This window comes from Eleutherodactylus coqui, chromosome 13 (genome assembly GCF_035609145.1).
Source record: "Eleutherodactylus coqui strain aEleCoq1 chromosome 13, aEleCoq1.hap1, whole genome shotgun sequence".
Taxonomy (NCBI): Eukaryota; Metazoa; Chordata; class Amphibia; order Anura; family Eleutherodactylidae; genus Eleutherodactylus; species Eleutherodactylus coqui.
In genome coordinates this window covers 48,538,193-48,554,168 of record NC_089849.1, presented here as the reverse complement: position 1 = coordinate 48,554,168, position 15,976 = coordinate 48,538,193, and the positions used below count along the sequence as shown (strand labels likewise).

The 15,976-nt window shown below is 43.2% G+C and overlaps 1 protein-coding gene across 1 annotated transcript in view; it reads left to right on the top strand.

Moving 5' to 3' along the window:
- Nucleotides 1–281: 281 nt before the first annotated feature.
- LOC136588299 (protein-glutamine gamma-glutamyltransferase E-like) overlaps nucleotides 282–15,976 on the top strand; it is a 29,771-nt gene continuing 14,076 nt past the window's right edge. The window contains exons 1-8 of the mRNA XM_066587405.1: nucleotides 282–447; nucleotides 3,830–4,006; nucleotides 4,139–4,381; nucleotides 6,760–6,878; nucleotides 8,143–8,253; nucleotides 10,785–10,956; nucleotides 13,599–13,731; nucleotides 14,851–14,954. Of these exons, the coding sequence (XP_066443502.1) occupies nucleotides 441–447; nucleotides 3,830–4,006; nucleotides 4,139–4,381; nucleotides 6,760–6,878; nucleotides 8,143–8,253; nucleotides 10,785–10,956; nucleotides 13,599–13,731; nucleotides 14,851–14,954 (1,066 nt within the window). The 5' untranslated portion in view covers nucleotides 282–440. The remainder of the gene's footprint in view (nucleotides 448–3,829; nucleotides 4,007–4,138; nucleotides 4,382–6,759; nucleotides 6,879–8,142; nucleotides 8,254–10,784; nucleotides 10,957–13,598; nucleotides 13,732–14,850; nucleotides 14,955–15,976) is intronic.

Genomic DNA, 15,976 nt, shown 5'->3' with positions numbered 1-15,976 from the left:
AAAATCGCGATCGCGCAAAATCGCAATTTACCGCGAAATCGCGATTTTGCGCGATCGCGATTTTAACATGACAAGTCCCATAGACCCCTGCAGAGAAAAAAATGCTGCGAATTTCGCAGGGAAAAAAAACGCCAGTGGGTGGGCGCCCTAAAACGTCTGCACACTGAATGTTATCCTCCGGATTAAGGGATTGCTATTAACAAACAGGCACAAGATTTGTAACATTATACTAATATTTGTTATATGCTTAGTCACCGGTAATATTTCCTCATTACAGAAAGGAAATTGCAAACATACAGTGTAAGGACCACGGCAAACACAAACCCCATAGCCACTCCCACCGGCGTCACGTCACTTTAATCTGAGCATAAATTTACGCACGGACTACCACAAGTCTATAGAGAGCAAGAGTGAAACTCTGAAACTCGCAGACCTCCATCATGGCCAGTGAGTATTCGCCTCTGATTGGCTTATTCAATGGGATAGCATATAACTTCATGCTTACCGATGTAGTGGAGTTTGACTTGAGCTTTAGCACATTATGATAACTTTCTGTGCAGCAGTTTGTTTAGCCTTATAATTGCTTTACAACTGTTTTTCTTGTGCTGAGATAAGAGAACAATAGCATTTAATGGGTTAAAATAAGAGTTCAATAGATAACTATAGTGATAGATGGAATGGGGTGCCACTTCATGTGGATTGAATTAAACAAGATTGACTTGCAGTAATTCAGTCTTCTAATAGATGGCCCTGTAGAGGCATTGTTCCATCTTATCATTTACATAAACTCCCCAGAGAAGTATAGATGACCTTTAAAGTCTCCTCACACCTTGTAGGTTATCTCCCTAAGGATAAACTATACTCTTCCTGACCCATATCATAGGCCTCTCACCCAGCCAAGCCAGCAACTTACTGCACACTGATGAGGGGCATAAACCCCAAAACAGGCTGTCTATACATGGTTACATGTTCCTTCTGGTTTATATTCCCAGTCATTATTACAAGGCCTATTAAGAGTTCTGCCATTGACTTGCAGGAATGCTACTTTCTAATAGGTGGCGCTGTAGAGTCATTATTTGCATAGATTTTCCAGAGGAGCATGCTTGTCCTTATATGTCTCCTCACACCTATTAGGTGTTTTCCTTAAGGAGAAACTATACATTTCCTGGCCCTTGAAGAAGATAAATCACATATTGCATCCTTTCTAAACTGTAGCTCTGATTAAGCAATTTATCTAATGCAATATCCTTGCAAACCTACAATATGCTTGGGGATCTATCCAACCATTATGTAAGCCTACTAACAAGCATAGGTCAAATATTGTAGATGGATTTGCATAGTGTTTCAAGACATTTCGCTTCGGTATGTAACTCAAATTACAAAATCCTATTAGTCATTCATATATTAATTAATTATTTTACTTGTTAGCCTAATTAGTTAGCAATAGTACAAGGGATGTACTAATGCCCGTTTATTTTCATTAGTCTGCTTTTTATGTCTCTGTTGACTACATTCCAGAAGAGATTATTCAGGTCTTATGCAGCATTATCTATAGAAATACTAATTTGTGTGTTTTATATTTTCATTTTTAATTTTGTTTTTACTGTTGTTAATGACATCAATATTTGCGTAACTTCAGCAGCTTTCATTCTTTGCAAATACTGATTATATCCAGTATGATTATTTATCATAGAAGCTGTATCAGATGACCCGGTGATGTCACACACCATCAGGTCTCCTATGCTTTTCTGCTTTTTTCGTGACAAAATTCTGTCCCAGAACTGGAGGAAAAGGAAGTTATATTACCTGCAGTTGTTGTTCTCTACCACCCCTCCCATCCACCAGCCCCGAGCCCTGTTTTCAGACATCCAAGATAGGGTAGCTAATGTTAAGACTACCTATTCCCCACAGTGCATTGGTAGAGGGAGAGTAGCAATGCACTGTATGTGTTCTCTGATTGGCCAGTCCTGATGTGCATTAGGTAGTTAAAAAAATTTCTGCAGCCATCTTGAATGGTTGAAAATGGATCCAGAATTTGCAGATCGAAAGAGTGGCGGAGAAGAATAACAGTAGGTAGTAGACCCGCCACTCTTCCGATCCTAGGACAGAAACTAGAGGGTCGCTTTAAATGCTATTTGTAACTGGCCTGAAGAAGGTGTCAATCCAATACTGAAATGCATTGCTGAATTAAACACATTTTCTACATGATCCCCTGGTCCTCTTTTTCTTTCCCCATCAACACCATTTATTGCCCATTCTTGGTGGATATTTTCATAATGTCTGTTATATGCATGACTGCCATGGATTGAGCATGAAGAGCCATTTGACTTCTGACCAAGACAGCATTTCCAAAGTTGAGTTTAGAACATAGTGTGCGTAAAAATAAAAGGTCTGTCTAATGAAGACAACCCATCTGGATGCCCTAGTAGAACATCTTTCATAGAGGACGGTTCACCACTCAGGACTAGAGATGAGCGAACGTGCTCGGCCATGCCCCTTTTTCGCCTGAATATCGCGATTTTCGAGTACTTCCGTACTCGGGCAAAAAAATTCGGGGGTCGCCATGGCGGCACGGGGGGTTGCAGCGGGGAGTGGGGGGGAGAGGGAGAGAGAGAGGGCTCCCCCCCGTTCCCCGCTGCTACCCCCGCACCGCCACGCCTCTCCCCGCCCCCCGGCGCACCCGAGTACTATTCGCCCGAGTTGTAAAGTACTCGAAAATCGCGGTCCTCGATTGCGAAATCGCCCTTACCGAGTACGTTCGCTCATCTCTACTCAGGACCTATGCTATGAGTCATAATGGCTAGACTTTGTGTCCTCTACAGGAAAAATGTCTGGCTAGACAGTCCTTCCCCTGCCAAAACTAACTGCATGTTAGGAGCCAGACCTGCAGTAATCAGTTGTTTATTGCAGAGGCTGTATTACAAAATGGGCTGTCTCTGAAAAAACTTATTTCCCTGTGAATGGGGTCTGAGGTCCCCTGTGATCAGCTGCTATTGGCAAAGGAACAGAGCTCATTAAAATACCTGGGCAATAGAGATGAGCGAGCATACTCGCTAAGGGCAATTACTCGAGCGAGTATTGTCCTTAGCGAGTACCTGCCTGCTTGGAAGAAAAGATTCGGGTGCCGGCACAGGTGAGCGATGAGTTGCGGGAGTGAGCAGGGGAGAGAGGGAGAGAGAGATTTCCCCTCCGTTCTTCCCCGCTCTCCCCCGCCCCTCGCCGGCACCCGAATCTTTTCTTCCGCGCGGGCAGGTACTCGCTAAGGACAATGCTTGCTCAAGTAATTGCCCTTAGCGAGTATGCTCGCTCATCTCTACTGGGCACCAAGAGTCCTCAGAAGTAAAGAACCACATTTGTCATATTTCTTGGTTCTAGCTAAAAGAGGATAGGGAATAACTTGCTGATCGGTGGAAGTCTCACTGCTGATACCCCCACTGATTCCAAGAACGGGGGTCCCATGTCCCCTAACCACCTAACTGTGGGGTTACTGAACTCCCAGATAGGGGATAACTTGAAGTACTATAGCATATTTTACACAGTAATCAAAAGCAGACAGCCTGTTAATTACTGTAAATAGTCTCCTATCTGCAGTATCATGGACAGCAATTTTGGATGATAAAAGTTATCATCTGCTCCAAATTCAATTTTTACCAGCTTTTTGGTTGCTAAGGAACCAAATATTCCATTAACAAAATAAAAAAAGTTAAAATAGCATTGCTCCAACTAAACCTTTCTATATCTTTGGAAGACATAATGAACTTTTGTTTTTCTTAAACTGAAAGAGTTTTAAGACTTTTGCAAATAATTGAAATGTATTGTATATTCACAGCCGCACTCCAGCTTACAAGTTATAGCCGGAATTTAACACAGAACAAACTTGACCATCACACAAGTGACTACAGGACCAGCCAACCTGTTATGAGAAGAGGACAAAAAATTCTTTACTCCCTCAGTTTCAATAGAGCACCGAAACCCAGTGATACCATCCAGTTTTTGGTGGAAATAGGTAAAATGCTATTAGAGCGTATTTCATTATTCAAAGTTGATATCCAAACCCAAAAGCAGTTCTCAGTTTCTCTGAATGCAGTTACAATCATGTTTTGCAACATTAATAGGACTTCTTTTCTCTTTCATGAAGCAAAATCAGCTACTTCAGACAAGAAACTAAGCACTACGTTCCCCTTGTCTACAACTGGATCCACCAGAGGAGCTTGGACTGCAGTTGCTGATTCTCTTACATCAAAAACTGTGAATGTCTCAATCACATCTCCATATGATGCCGTTATTGGATCCTGCAGACTGGTTATCCAGATCTTCTCTGAGACTTACACATCTCATGTGCTCGGAGATATGTGGCTAATCTGCAATCCCTGGGCACCTGGTAAGACCATCGTGCCATTTATCTGTTTAATAAGCATTGTTACCATTAGAATTAAAGGACCTCAACTGAGTTTCAACACCTGGTGACAGTTTATGTAGTAAAATATATTTTCTTCTAGTTGGTCTTCAGGTTTATTGATGGCTTGTTCTTGATTTCTACCATTTTATACTTTCATCTTGTTACTAGTTGTAATTGTTTTCTTTCATTTTACACATCAAAAAACTGTTATTACAAGAATTGTTTGATGATGTAATATACTCTATAAGTGAGCCTTTAGGAAAAAGATGACAAGGTCATCATTTCTAAAGTTATACTTACCTGGTCCCAACCTTTAATGGGAGTCCTAATACAGGTAGCTCCTTCACCATGATGACTTGTTCAGGTCCCAAGTGGAGATTGCCAAAAACTGCTCAAATACCTATATTGGTCATAGTTCACTGTGCATGAGTATCCAAAGAGTTATTGGAGCATGTTGCCATGTTGAAGAGCTGCATTAAGACACCCACATATCTCCAGAACAGCTGGACACTGGTAAGCATAACATTTTTGTGGGGTGGGTGCCTTATTTATGAGAAAAAAAGTATACTTTCAGCTTTTTCCAAGAGGGTCATAATAAAATCTATTCAGTTTTTAAAAAATGTGCATTAGTTTAACTGAGTATCCCAAATTTTCAAGAAATTTAGAAGGTATCATTTCTCATTGCTCTAAAGTACAAGTTACTGGATATTCCCACCACAGCATGTTATGCCCTAGCCACAGGATGAGGGATAACTTGCTGTTTGCTCGGGGAACAATTGCTGGGATCGACACTTATTCCAGTAATGCAGCGCCATCATGTCCTGAAGTGTAAAGGCAGAGGATATGTATGTGTGCCTCCGCTCCACTCAAGCTCTCAGGCTTGTCTGTTCATAAATAGCTTGAGCATCTGATATGTTCTTATTTCCCGAGTAGCCAATACAACTTGGTTGTATTGTATTACATTGTCCTCAGAAGAAAAGTCCAGGTGGTTGTCAGAAGGCTTGTGTCTTTACTGTCAGAGTGGTCATCTACAGTAGAACTGCCCGGTCCATCCTCCCACGTAGGGATAGCTTTCTGGCCAATGTATAATGAGGTAAAATTTTGTTAGCCCAGACTGTTCTCTCTCCTATTGAAATGAGGCTCCCTTCTGCGAATTTTAATATTGGTGCTGTCTCCAGTCTTTCTGAACCATCATGTCAAGCCACCAATTGAACTTTATTGGAGTCAGAACCAACTCTGCAGACCTGTGCTGATGATCACAAACCCTGCCAGGTGGACATCAGTTATAGGAAAAGCCCTCAGGAGAAGCAGTGTTCTTGCCCCTTCCCATGTGCAGCAGCAGTTCTCAATGTCATGCCTCACTGACTGCCTTGGACTTGTGACCACATCTTCCAGCTTCAGCTTGCATTTGTTGTCTTCTTCTTGACTGTGACCAGATGTGTGGCAATGTCTCGTAGCATTCAATGTATTATGGCGCATGGGGAACATCGGATATAATATGGCACAGACATAGCTCATTGCCAGAAAATCACATGGAAACTATTCATATAACAGGGATGGACATTAGTCTTCTCCACTGGAGAGGCACAGTCTCCTGAAAAGTGCAACAACAGTTCCACTTACGATGGTAATTGTGGTAATGGTAGCATTTCCTAAGTGGTGCACCAAATATTAATAGGTTTAATGCTTCCCTGATGCAGAAGTATTTTTTGAGAAATAAATCTAGCAGACTCTCCTTAATACCTGCAAAATTATGCTGGGGTCTACCACACGGCTTCCTCGGATCTCTGCTTTGGGAAAAGAACCGGATGTCCTGGCTAGCACAAGGCACCATTGCCCCAGGTCAATTTGAGAAATGCAGCACTATACCCATAGACTTCTATGGGAGAGCACACGCATGGCACTGTGATAAAAGTGTGATGTACAGTGAGGCACATAGACTTCAGTGCCGGGAACTAGGGAGCGCACAAGGCACCACTGGTTGCAAAAGGCATACTCCCATTCACCTTTGGAGGGAAGGGTCACCCCTAATATAGCCTCTGCCTCGGTTCAGATTGAGGAATGCAGCAAGTGTACCCATAGACTTGTATGGGAGAGCATGTGCATGACACTGTCATAAGAGTGGGATGTTCAGTGAGGCACATATTTCACACTGCTGCCCGTCACTTCGCCTAAACTTTTTTAATTGTGCTGTAGGGAGGTAACAGGTTCCCTTAAATTTCACACAAAAATTACTCTATCCATTGACTACTATCTATCATTAGCACTAAACTACATACAGTATCTGCAGAAACTACATATAATTTACTTTGAGATGTATGTATATGAGTTATATGACCTTTGCAATCTTGTCTTTTCAGAGGATGATGTGTATATGGCAAATGAATCAGAAAGGCAAGAATATGTCCTAAGTGACAGCACCATCGTATATAGAGGAGGTTACGATAATATTTCTCCGCTGGGATGGAACCTGGGACAGGTGAATAAAGCATAAAATATAATATTATTGATCATTAAAGCTATTTTCCCACAAGATTTTATTACAGGTTAAATGATATATATCAGATCCCTGGGAGTTCCACCATTTGGACCTCACTAAACAGAAACATAGTTGAGTAGTTATAGGCCAAGAAGCTTCTGTACTAGAAGCTTGGGGCAGACCTGTAACAACCCTCCCCATGTTTGAGGCTATTATCATCATCCTGTCCAGGGATGGATATCGATGCTGGAGCTCTCCTCACTGGGTACTAGACCTCGGCCTCCAGAGCATCTGTCTGACATCACGCCCAACCGCACATGTAGTGTCATGAAGTGCGGGTAATTAAAGCAGACAGACCCGCTTGCTCCATGCTGCAAACTTAACCTAGTGTATTCAGGAAGCACACCTGCTACAGAGTCTCTTTTGGTTCTTTGGAGGCGGCAGACGACTTTTAAATAAGAACTCCTCTGTAGATATTGTCTAGTGAGGTGCAGAAAGTGTCTACAACACATAATAAATCTGGCACAAGGCATGAGCACCAACTTTTTGGTACAAACTAATCCAGTATTCTTGTACATTTAGCTTAGTAAATCTCCCCCGATGTGTCTCCCTCTCACTAATATTTCTGCACATCTGACAAGTCAGACAGTAATTGGGTCATGTTGGTGGCTAGTAAGAAGATGTAGACAAAAAAGCACCCATCATTGTTCAGAAGAATTTTTCAATGTTTTAATGCAAATTAAAGGCATCTTTACACACAGAGATTATTGTCTGAATTATTGCTGGAAACAGCAAATTTGGGCATTAGTTGTCCTGTGTACGAGTGGCCGCCGACAGAGCACTAAGTGACAAATCACTCACTTGGCGAAGTTGCCTGGTTTTTAGTAGAACTGAATATGAAGCAACTGTTGGGTCATGTAAATCGGAGCTGCTCAATCTTTGAGTGACTCCTGTTCACTGTGAATGGAGGTGGGTGGCCAAAACAATCCCCGCCGCTTCGCCTCCATTCCCTTGAGTGACTATACTATTGTTCCTGTGTAAAGCACAGGAGTGATAGTCACTAGTACAGCTGTCGGGCTCTAATGCATCCAAGAGTCGTACTGTGTAAAGGTACCTTTATGAGCAATATAAACAATCGCTGTCCTAACTCTCGAGAAGGGAAGGGAGCACCATGCTAATAAATAATAGTAACATCATTCTAAAAAGTACACAAGTGGCTCTTTTTGAACTACGACAGTTTATTATTGCTTTTTATTCTGTGCAGTTTGAAGATGCCATTCTGCCGATCTGTTTCAAGATTTTGGAAAAGCAGACAGCAGTGGATTTTTCTCGTCTTGGTGACCCTAAAGAAGTGTCAAGAGTTTGCAGTGCAATGGTAAGTCACAACTTATGACCCAAAGGGCTGGAAAGCAAGTTCAATCAAAAGTAACACTAAAATAATGAATAAGGCAGAAAAAAAGTTAATCAAGGCAAAAAGGTTCATGGAATGCATTTTCCTTTTTACAAATCACTGGTCAGACAACACATAGAATATTGTCTACAAGAAGGACATATCAGAGCTTGAGTTGGATTGATAGCAAACAGTAATAAATGGATCGGTGGACGACTATTGGGGTCATTTGGTTTTGAAAAAAAGACGATTGAGAGAAGATCTGATAACTATGTATAAATATGTCAGGGGATAATTTAGAGATCTCTCCCATCATCTATTTATACCCAGGACTGTGAATGTAACAAGGGGGCGCCCTCTACGTTTAGAGGAAAGGTAGTTTCTGCACCAACATAGAAAAGGGTTCTTTACTGTAAGAGCAGTCAGACTATGAAACTGTCTGCCTGAGGACATGGTGATTGTGAACTTGCTAAAAGTGTTTAAGAGGGTCTTGGATGTTTTTGTTTTTTTTTAGTACAACAGTTATTACATGTTATAGTCCATGATTACTTCAGAAGGGTTGTTGATCCAGGAAGTTTCAGATTTGAAGTCAGGAAGGACTTTTTTCCCCAAAATTGAGGAAAATTAACTTCTACCTAATAGAGGTTTTTGTTGTCATCTGGATGAATATTGCAGGATAATAGTCTGAAGTGGATGGAGATATTTTTTTTAGCCCTAAACACTATGTGACTATGTTTGACCTATTGCTTTGTTTACTGTTGCTCCAGAGCAAGCAATAAGCAATCCTCTATAACTAAGTTGGCAATCGCCTAACATTACATAGTATGTTAGGCTGAAAAAAGACACGTGTCAATCCAGGTCAGCCTGTTAAACCCTCCAATGTTGATCTAGAGGAAGGCAAAAAAGCTCAATGAGGTAGAAACCAATTTTCCCCATTAAAAGAAAAACAAAATAACTTACCAAATCCAATTTGGCAATCAGAATAGTCCCTGGATCAACAACCCCTGTGAAGTACTCAGTGATATTGTGTTATATTATAAAACTTAAGAAAGGCATCCAGGCCCCTCTTAAACTCTTTTATTGAGTTCACCATCACCACGTCCTCAGGCCGAGAATTCCACAGTCTCACTGCTCTTACAGTAAAGAACCCCCTTCTATGTTGGTGCAGAAGCCTTCTTCCCTCTAGACACAGAGTGTGCCCCCTTATTACAGTCATAATCCTGGATATAAATAGATGACGGGAGAGATCTCTGTATTGTCCCCTGATATATTTATACATAGTTATTAGGTTATGGGAAAATTGCTTCTCAGCTTCCTGTGCTCCTTCCCATCTTCAGCATTCTAGCGCCCATGATCGGATATATTATTAGGCCTCCCTCACACGGGGCGTTTTATACAGCGTTTAGCGCTGCCTTTTCAGCCCAGCGCTAAACGCTGTACAACACTCCCATTCATTTCAATGGGGCTGCTCACACAGGGCTGAAAACGCAGCGCCTCCCAACGCTGCGCTTTGACAGCGATGCAAGTTCTATTTTGGGGCATTTTCAGCCCTGCATCGCCCATTAAAATGAATGGGCAGCGGTTTTAGCGCTGCTGAAAACGCGGCAACACTTGGTGCCACGTTTTTGGCAGCGTTAACCGCTCGTCGATTTTCGGGGTGAGGGCTTGCAATAGAAGCTAGAGAAAAAAAGAAAGTTAATACTCACCTAGCCGCTGCAGTCCGGGCCGCGGCCGCTGGTCTCTGCCGCTGATCCGGGCTTCCCCTGTATTCACGAGTCTATTATCCTAGGCCAGGTTTGAGAACCCCGCCTTCGGCAATAGAGGGCTGTGATTGGTTATCGGCACGGTCGATGCCCAATCACAGCCCTTCATTGACTGTCTCAGCCAATCAGCGCCGGCAAGCTCTGATTGGCTGAGACAGTCAATGAAGGGCTGTGATTGGGCATCGAGCAAGCACCGACAACCAATCACAGCACTCTATTGCCGGAGGCGGGGTTCTCAAACCTGGCCTCCGACAATAGACTTGGGAGTGCCGGGGAAGCCCGGATCAGTGGCAGAAACCAGCAGCCGCGACCCGGACTGCAGCGGCTAGGTGAGTATTACTTTTTTTTTTCTTTTCAGCATTCTTGGCTGCATTTTCAGCCGAGTTGAAAACGCAGCCAAAACGCTGGCATAAAGTATGCCAGCGCTGCTGAAGCGGGGTGGAATCTGCAGTAATGCAGCGTTGAAAAACACTGCGTTTCTGCAAACGCCCTATGTGAGGGAGGCCTTAGACAAATATCTGGGCTGTCCTTTTACGCTTTTCTATAGCAATTAGTCTCATATAAAAGTAGTAGTTACTACCGTAGTTTTCTAAGGTTAAATCCAGTTGTTACAGGTAATGCTTTTTGCCTACACTATATTAAATTTATAAATCTCGATAGTAGATTATGTAATTCAGTATTCTTATTTTACAAGTGTAACCTTTGTCGTAAAATTGTAAGAGCTGTAATGATTTCTTTCATTTTTGTGGTCAGATTAACAGTAATGATGACAAAGGAGTGATCACGGGTAACTGGAGTGGCAATTATGCTGGTGGTAAGAGTCCATCAAGCTGGACAGGAAGTGTTGATATCCTGAAGAAATGGGCATCTTCTGGTCCTGTTAATTATGGCCAATGCTGGGTCTTTGCTGGCACGCTATGCTCAGGTAATTACTTTTGCTCTGCTACCAGTAGGAGTGTGCTACTAGAACATGAACTCAAGTCATGACCAACTATTTGAACAAGAAGGAGTGAGCGTCCCGCTCGCCAGAGCTTACATACTATGAGGATATAGAGGTAACACAGGAAGTACAAGTATTTGTTTCATGCAATAGTCCAGCCATTCTTTTTTAAGAATAAGATACTATACATATATGTATAAAGCTGTATGAGCTGATATTTGTGTACTGCATACAAGTATGACTTCTATTAGGGTGTGTGGGGCATACAGTGAGAAGAAGGGGATCAGGTTTCCAAGGGAAAGTGTAAAGATGTGGTAAATATAAAAAAGATAGATTAAAAAATATAGTAAGCCTTCCTAAAAACTGTGTGTTTGTATGGTATGCTTAAAACTGTGTGCATTGGTAATTAACATGATTGTGTAGAGTAATGTATTCTAGAGAACAGGTGCAGCTCAGAAAAAATGTTAGGTGGTTTGAATTGAAGAGGAACATGACACAGCAGCCTCTCATTAGCTGCAGTGGTTGCGTTATTTCCTGTGACATCATAGTAACATGGAACATTAGGCTGAAAAAATACATGTGTCCATCTAGTTCAGCCTATTGCCTTCCCAATGTTGATCCAGAGGAAGGCAAAAAGAAACCAATTAAGGGTCACAACTAGAGATGAGCGAGCATGCTCGTTCGAGCTTGATGCTCATTTGGGCATTAGCATACTCGAAAGTACTCATTACTTGAGCGAGTACCAAGCAGTGCTCGAGAAAATTTTGAGCACCTCCCCACATGTTTTCAATGGAGATGCGGCTGCTGCTGGTGGCTCCACTGAAGACAATGGTCTGCCGGCACCCCTGAATTGTTTTTCATGGAAGGGCTTTACATATAAGCCCTTCCTGAAAAACAATAATTTTAATGTAAAACAAAATTAAATAAACTTACCTCTCCGCCGCTGCCGTGTCCCCACGGGGATGAAGAACACATCTACCGCATGCTGCAGATGTTTCCTTCATCCCCGCTAGTAAAAAGACAGATGCAGCAGAGGAATTCTTCAATTCCCTATCACAGCTGTCACACATGACAGCTTCAGTAGAGGATCCTGCTGCTGGACCCCTTTCAATGGATTTCAGGGAAGGAATTTAAATATAAGCTCTTCCCTAAAAAAACAGCAAAAGTAGTGTAAAAAAACAAAACAAAAAAAATACATACTCACCTCCTTTTTGCTGCTGGGGCTCAGCCGCGTCTTCTCCGCACTGTCCCTGGCTCAGTAGTGCTGATCTATCAGCAGACGGGGATTTAAAATCCCCGCGTGCTGAAAGAGCTGATTTTGATTGGCTGAGGCGCTCAGCCAATCACAGGCAGCTCTCGCCCGTCATTCCTTCAGCGAGAGCTGCCTGTGATTGGCTGAGCACCTTAGGGTGGAGGCATCAGTGTAGTGACTGGAACAGGATGGAGGCATCAGTGTAGTGACTGGCACAGGGTGGAGGCATCAGTGTAGTGACTGGCACAGGGTGGAAGCATCAGTGTAATGACTGGCACAGGGTGGAAGCATCAGTGTAGTGACTGCAACAGGATGAAGGCATCAGTGAGGTGACTGGCACAGGGTGGAGGCATCAGTGTAGTGACTGGCACAGGGTGGAAACATCAGTGTAGTGACTGGCACAGGGTGGAGGCATCAGTGTAGTGACTGGTATAGATAAGCATCACTCCTGCATTCAGGATGGATTGGAAAGGTGAAAGTTTATTCAGGTAAAGATGATCAGGAGCGAGTTACAGCAATCAAGTCGAGAGTGGATAAGGGCAACAATAAGAGTTTTTGATGTATCCGTAGTGAGAAAAGGGCAGATTCTGGAGATGTTTTGGAAGTGCAGGTGACACGAGCGAACAAGTAATTGAATATAAGGAATGAAGGAAAGATCGGAGTAAAATATGACTCCAAGACAGCGAGTTTTGTGCTGACTAGGAAATATGACAGAACTTGTGATTCTACCGGTGGTATTGGGCAACACCAAAAAAGGAAAATAGAGCACAAACCATCTCATCAAATAAAATATTCATCTGTACAGCACGATGAATGTCAGTCACTAGTAAATGTTCACAAATAGAGATGAGCGAACGTACTCGTTTCGAGTACTTACGCACCCGAGTACCGCCATTTTCGAGTACTTCAGTACTCGGGTGAAAAGATTCGGGGGGCGCCGGGGGGCGGGGAGAGGCGTGGCGGTGCGGGGGGTAGCAGCGGGGAACAGGGGGGAGCCCTCTCTCTCTCCCTCTCCCCCCCACTCCCCACTGCTACCCCCCGTGCCGCCACGGCGCCCCCCGAATTTTTTCGCCTGAGTACGGAAGTACTCGGAAATCGCGGTATTCGGGCGAAAAAGGGGCGTGGCCGAGCACGTTCGCTCATCTCTATTCACAAACCTTCAGGACAGGTGCAATTGGAAATGAGCGTGAGGGGTACCGGCCTGAAGGTTTGTGACTGTTTAATATGTATCTGTATTAGTAGATTTCTCCTGTTCAATGCTGGGGGATAATATCAGGAAAATGTAGTGGTTTATACCCCAGAAGCAGAGATGCCAAAAACTGTAACCTAAACGTAAAGATATACTAGCAAGGACATGGTTGTATTTTTATCTTAGTATTCAGAAGCCTTGGAATCCCCTGTCGTGTTGTGACTAACTTCTCCTCGGCCCATGACACTGATGAAAATCTAAGTATTGATACCTATTATGACTATGAAGGCAACAATCTGGGAGGCGATGACAGTATTTGGTAAGAATCTGAAATGATCACCAGTCACTTAAGCTGATGACTAAATGGAATGACTGGTTACAATTATACATTGGTTTCAGTGGTGAACACAGAGTGTCGAGGGCCCCTGTGCAAAGAGTGTGCCCGGGTCCTTTCACCCACAATATAATATACCTATCATATCTATTTTAACATAGTGGCATTGCAGCACATGCAGCAGCTGAAATCTACTATGCTTCTAAATATTGGGTTATGTTATAGCTCCTGCGCTTCCCCTTCTGTGCCATCTTCTATTCATAGAAGCTCCCACTGGGCAATCTTATATTAACAGATCCTCCTATGCCATTTTGTAATTACAGATCCCCTCTGTGCCCCCTCATAATAACAGATCCTCTCTGTGCCCTCTTGTATGAATAGAGCTGCACACTCCATACGTCATCAGCTGAAACTCCCTGATTATCACCAACACATTGCATGGCAGGATGTAGAGCATAGCCTGACTCCTCCCCCATCTCAGGCACTTAGTATAACATGTGCTCTAAGTGCCTGAGATGAGAGGAGGAGTCAGGCTATGCTCTACATACAATGTGGCTGTCAGGCAGTATTATTAGTGGTGATCATGAAATTTCATCTGACAAGGTGTAGTAGAGGGGAGGTTGGGGGACTATGGGACACCAGAGACAGTCACAGCAGCCATTGTAGTTGGGGCCTCCCTATCCCCTGGGCCTCTGCGCCCCTGATGGGTTTGCTTTAATGCTTATAGACACTTTTGAAATGTTGTTAGTCTGAAAGTTCATGTAATGATTTTATTTATTGGATAGAAATAAAAATCAACCACACTCTATAATCGTAGAGTGACCAAGTGACCATGCTAATATTAATCCCAACTTATTACCACTGACACTATATAAAACTATTAGTAATGTAATTATACCAAGTTTAATTAAAACTTGGTTCACCACCTAATAGTGTAACTGGGGAAGGAGGGTTGGATAGGCATGAGTCCCGAGAGCTGGTTGCCAGGAATGTGCCAACAAACCACTGCCTAATTCTGGTGCATTATTATATTATTCCATGTTTATTACTATTATTAATGCTGTTATCAGATTTGGCATTGAAATGCTGTGATCTTGTCACCAGGAATTTTCATGTATGGGTTGAAGCCTGGATGGCCAGACCTGACATTGGATCATACTATAATGGATGGCAAGTTCTGGATGCAACACCACAAGAAACAAGTGCAGGTTGGAATAACCAAAAACTTTATACTTGTGTAGAGTAATGCTAGAGATTCATGGAGAAGGGTCGGGCTGTAACTGAATGAATTATTACCCATGCTGCACTTCTGTGAATGAGGTCGATGGGGCACATTGCAAAACTATGGATAGAGAATAACTTGAAATCTTGGTACAACACCTTTAGGGCTCAGTCAGACGGGCATTTGTACACACGTCTGACAGTTGCATTTGCGACCTGCATCTATATAGACGCAATGCGAATTTTACATGCGCACAAACGCATGTGGTGAAAATTATAGGGCACAACGATTCGCAGAACGCATGTAACTGTGTTCTGCGGCAAATCAGTGTTCTGTGTATGTGAAAGCCCTGGATGCTGTCACATCCAGGGCTTTCACCTTGCGCTCAATGGGACGGGTCGGCAGCAGCGCCGACCCATTGAGAACATATACTGAAGATCGTGATCCTCTGCCATAGCTGTCACAGCTGTGGCAGAGGAGAACGATGTTCTCCCATTGAATTCAATGGAGCCGGCAAATATAAGCCCTTCTTTTAATTCATGAATGGGTGAGCGCTGCCTCTGATTGGCTGAGCACTGTGACCAATCAGAGGCAGCTCTCAGCTGTCATTCAATAGCAGAGAGCCTTCTCTGATTGGTTACAGTGCTAAACCAATCAGAGGCAGTCCATTCAGCAGTCAGGGATTTTAAATTCAGTTCAGGAGAAGAGCCGGCTGGACGCAACTGCAGAGAGATGTGTATAGATTTTTTTTTAACACTTTTTAGGATGGTTTTCAGGGAAGGGCTTATATTGGAAGCCCTTCTGAGACAATTACTACAGCGCTTGCTGGCAACCCATTGTTTTCAATGGAGCCGGCTGTATTGCCGGCTCCATTGAATTTAATGGGAGAACATCATGCTCCTCTGTGACAGCTGTGGCAGAGGATAGCGGGCAGCGCTCTTTTTGAGCGTCAAAACGCCTGTGTGACCGAGCCCTTTTGTGCAGATAAACTCTGCTAGCAGTGTTTTT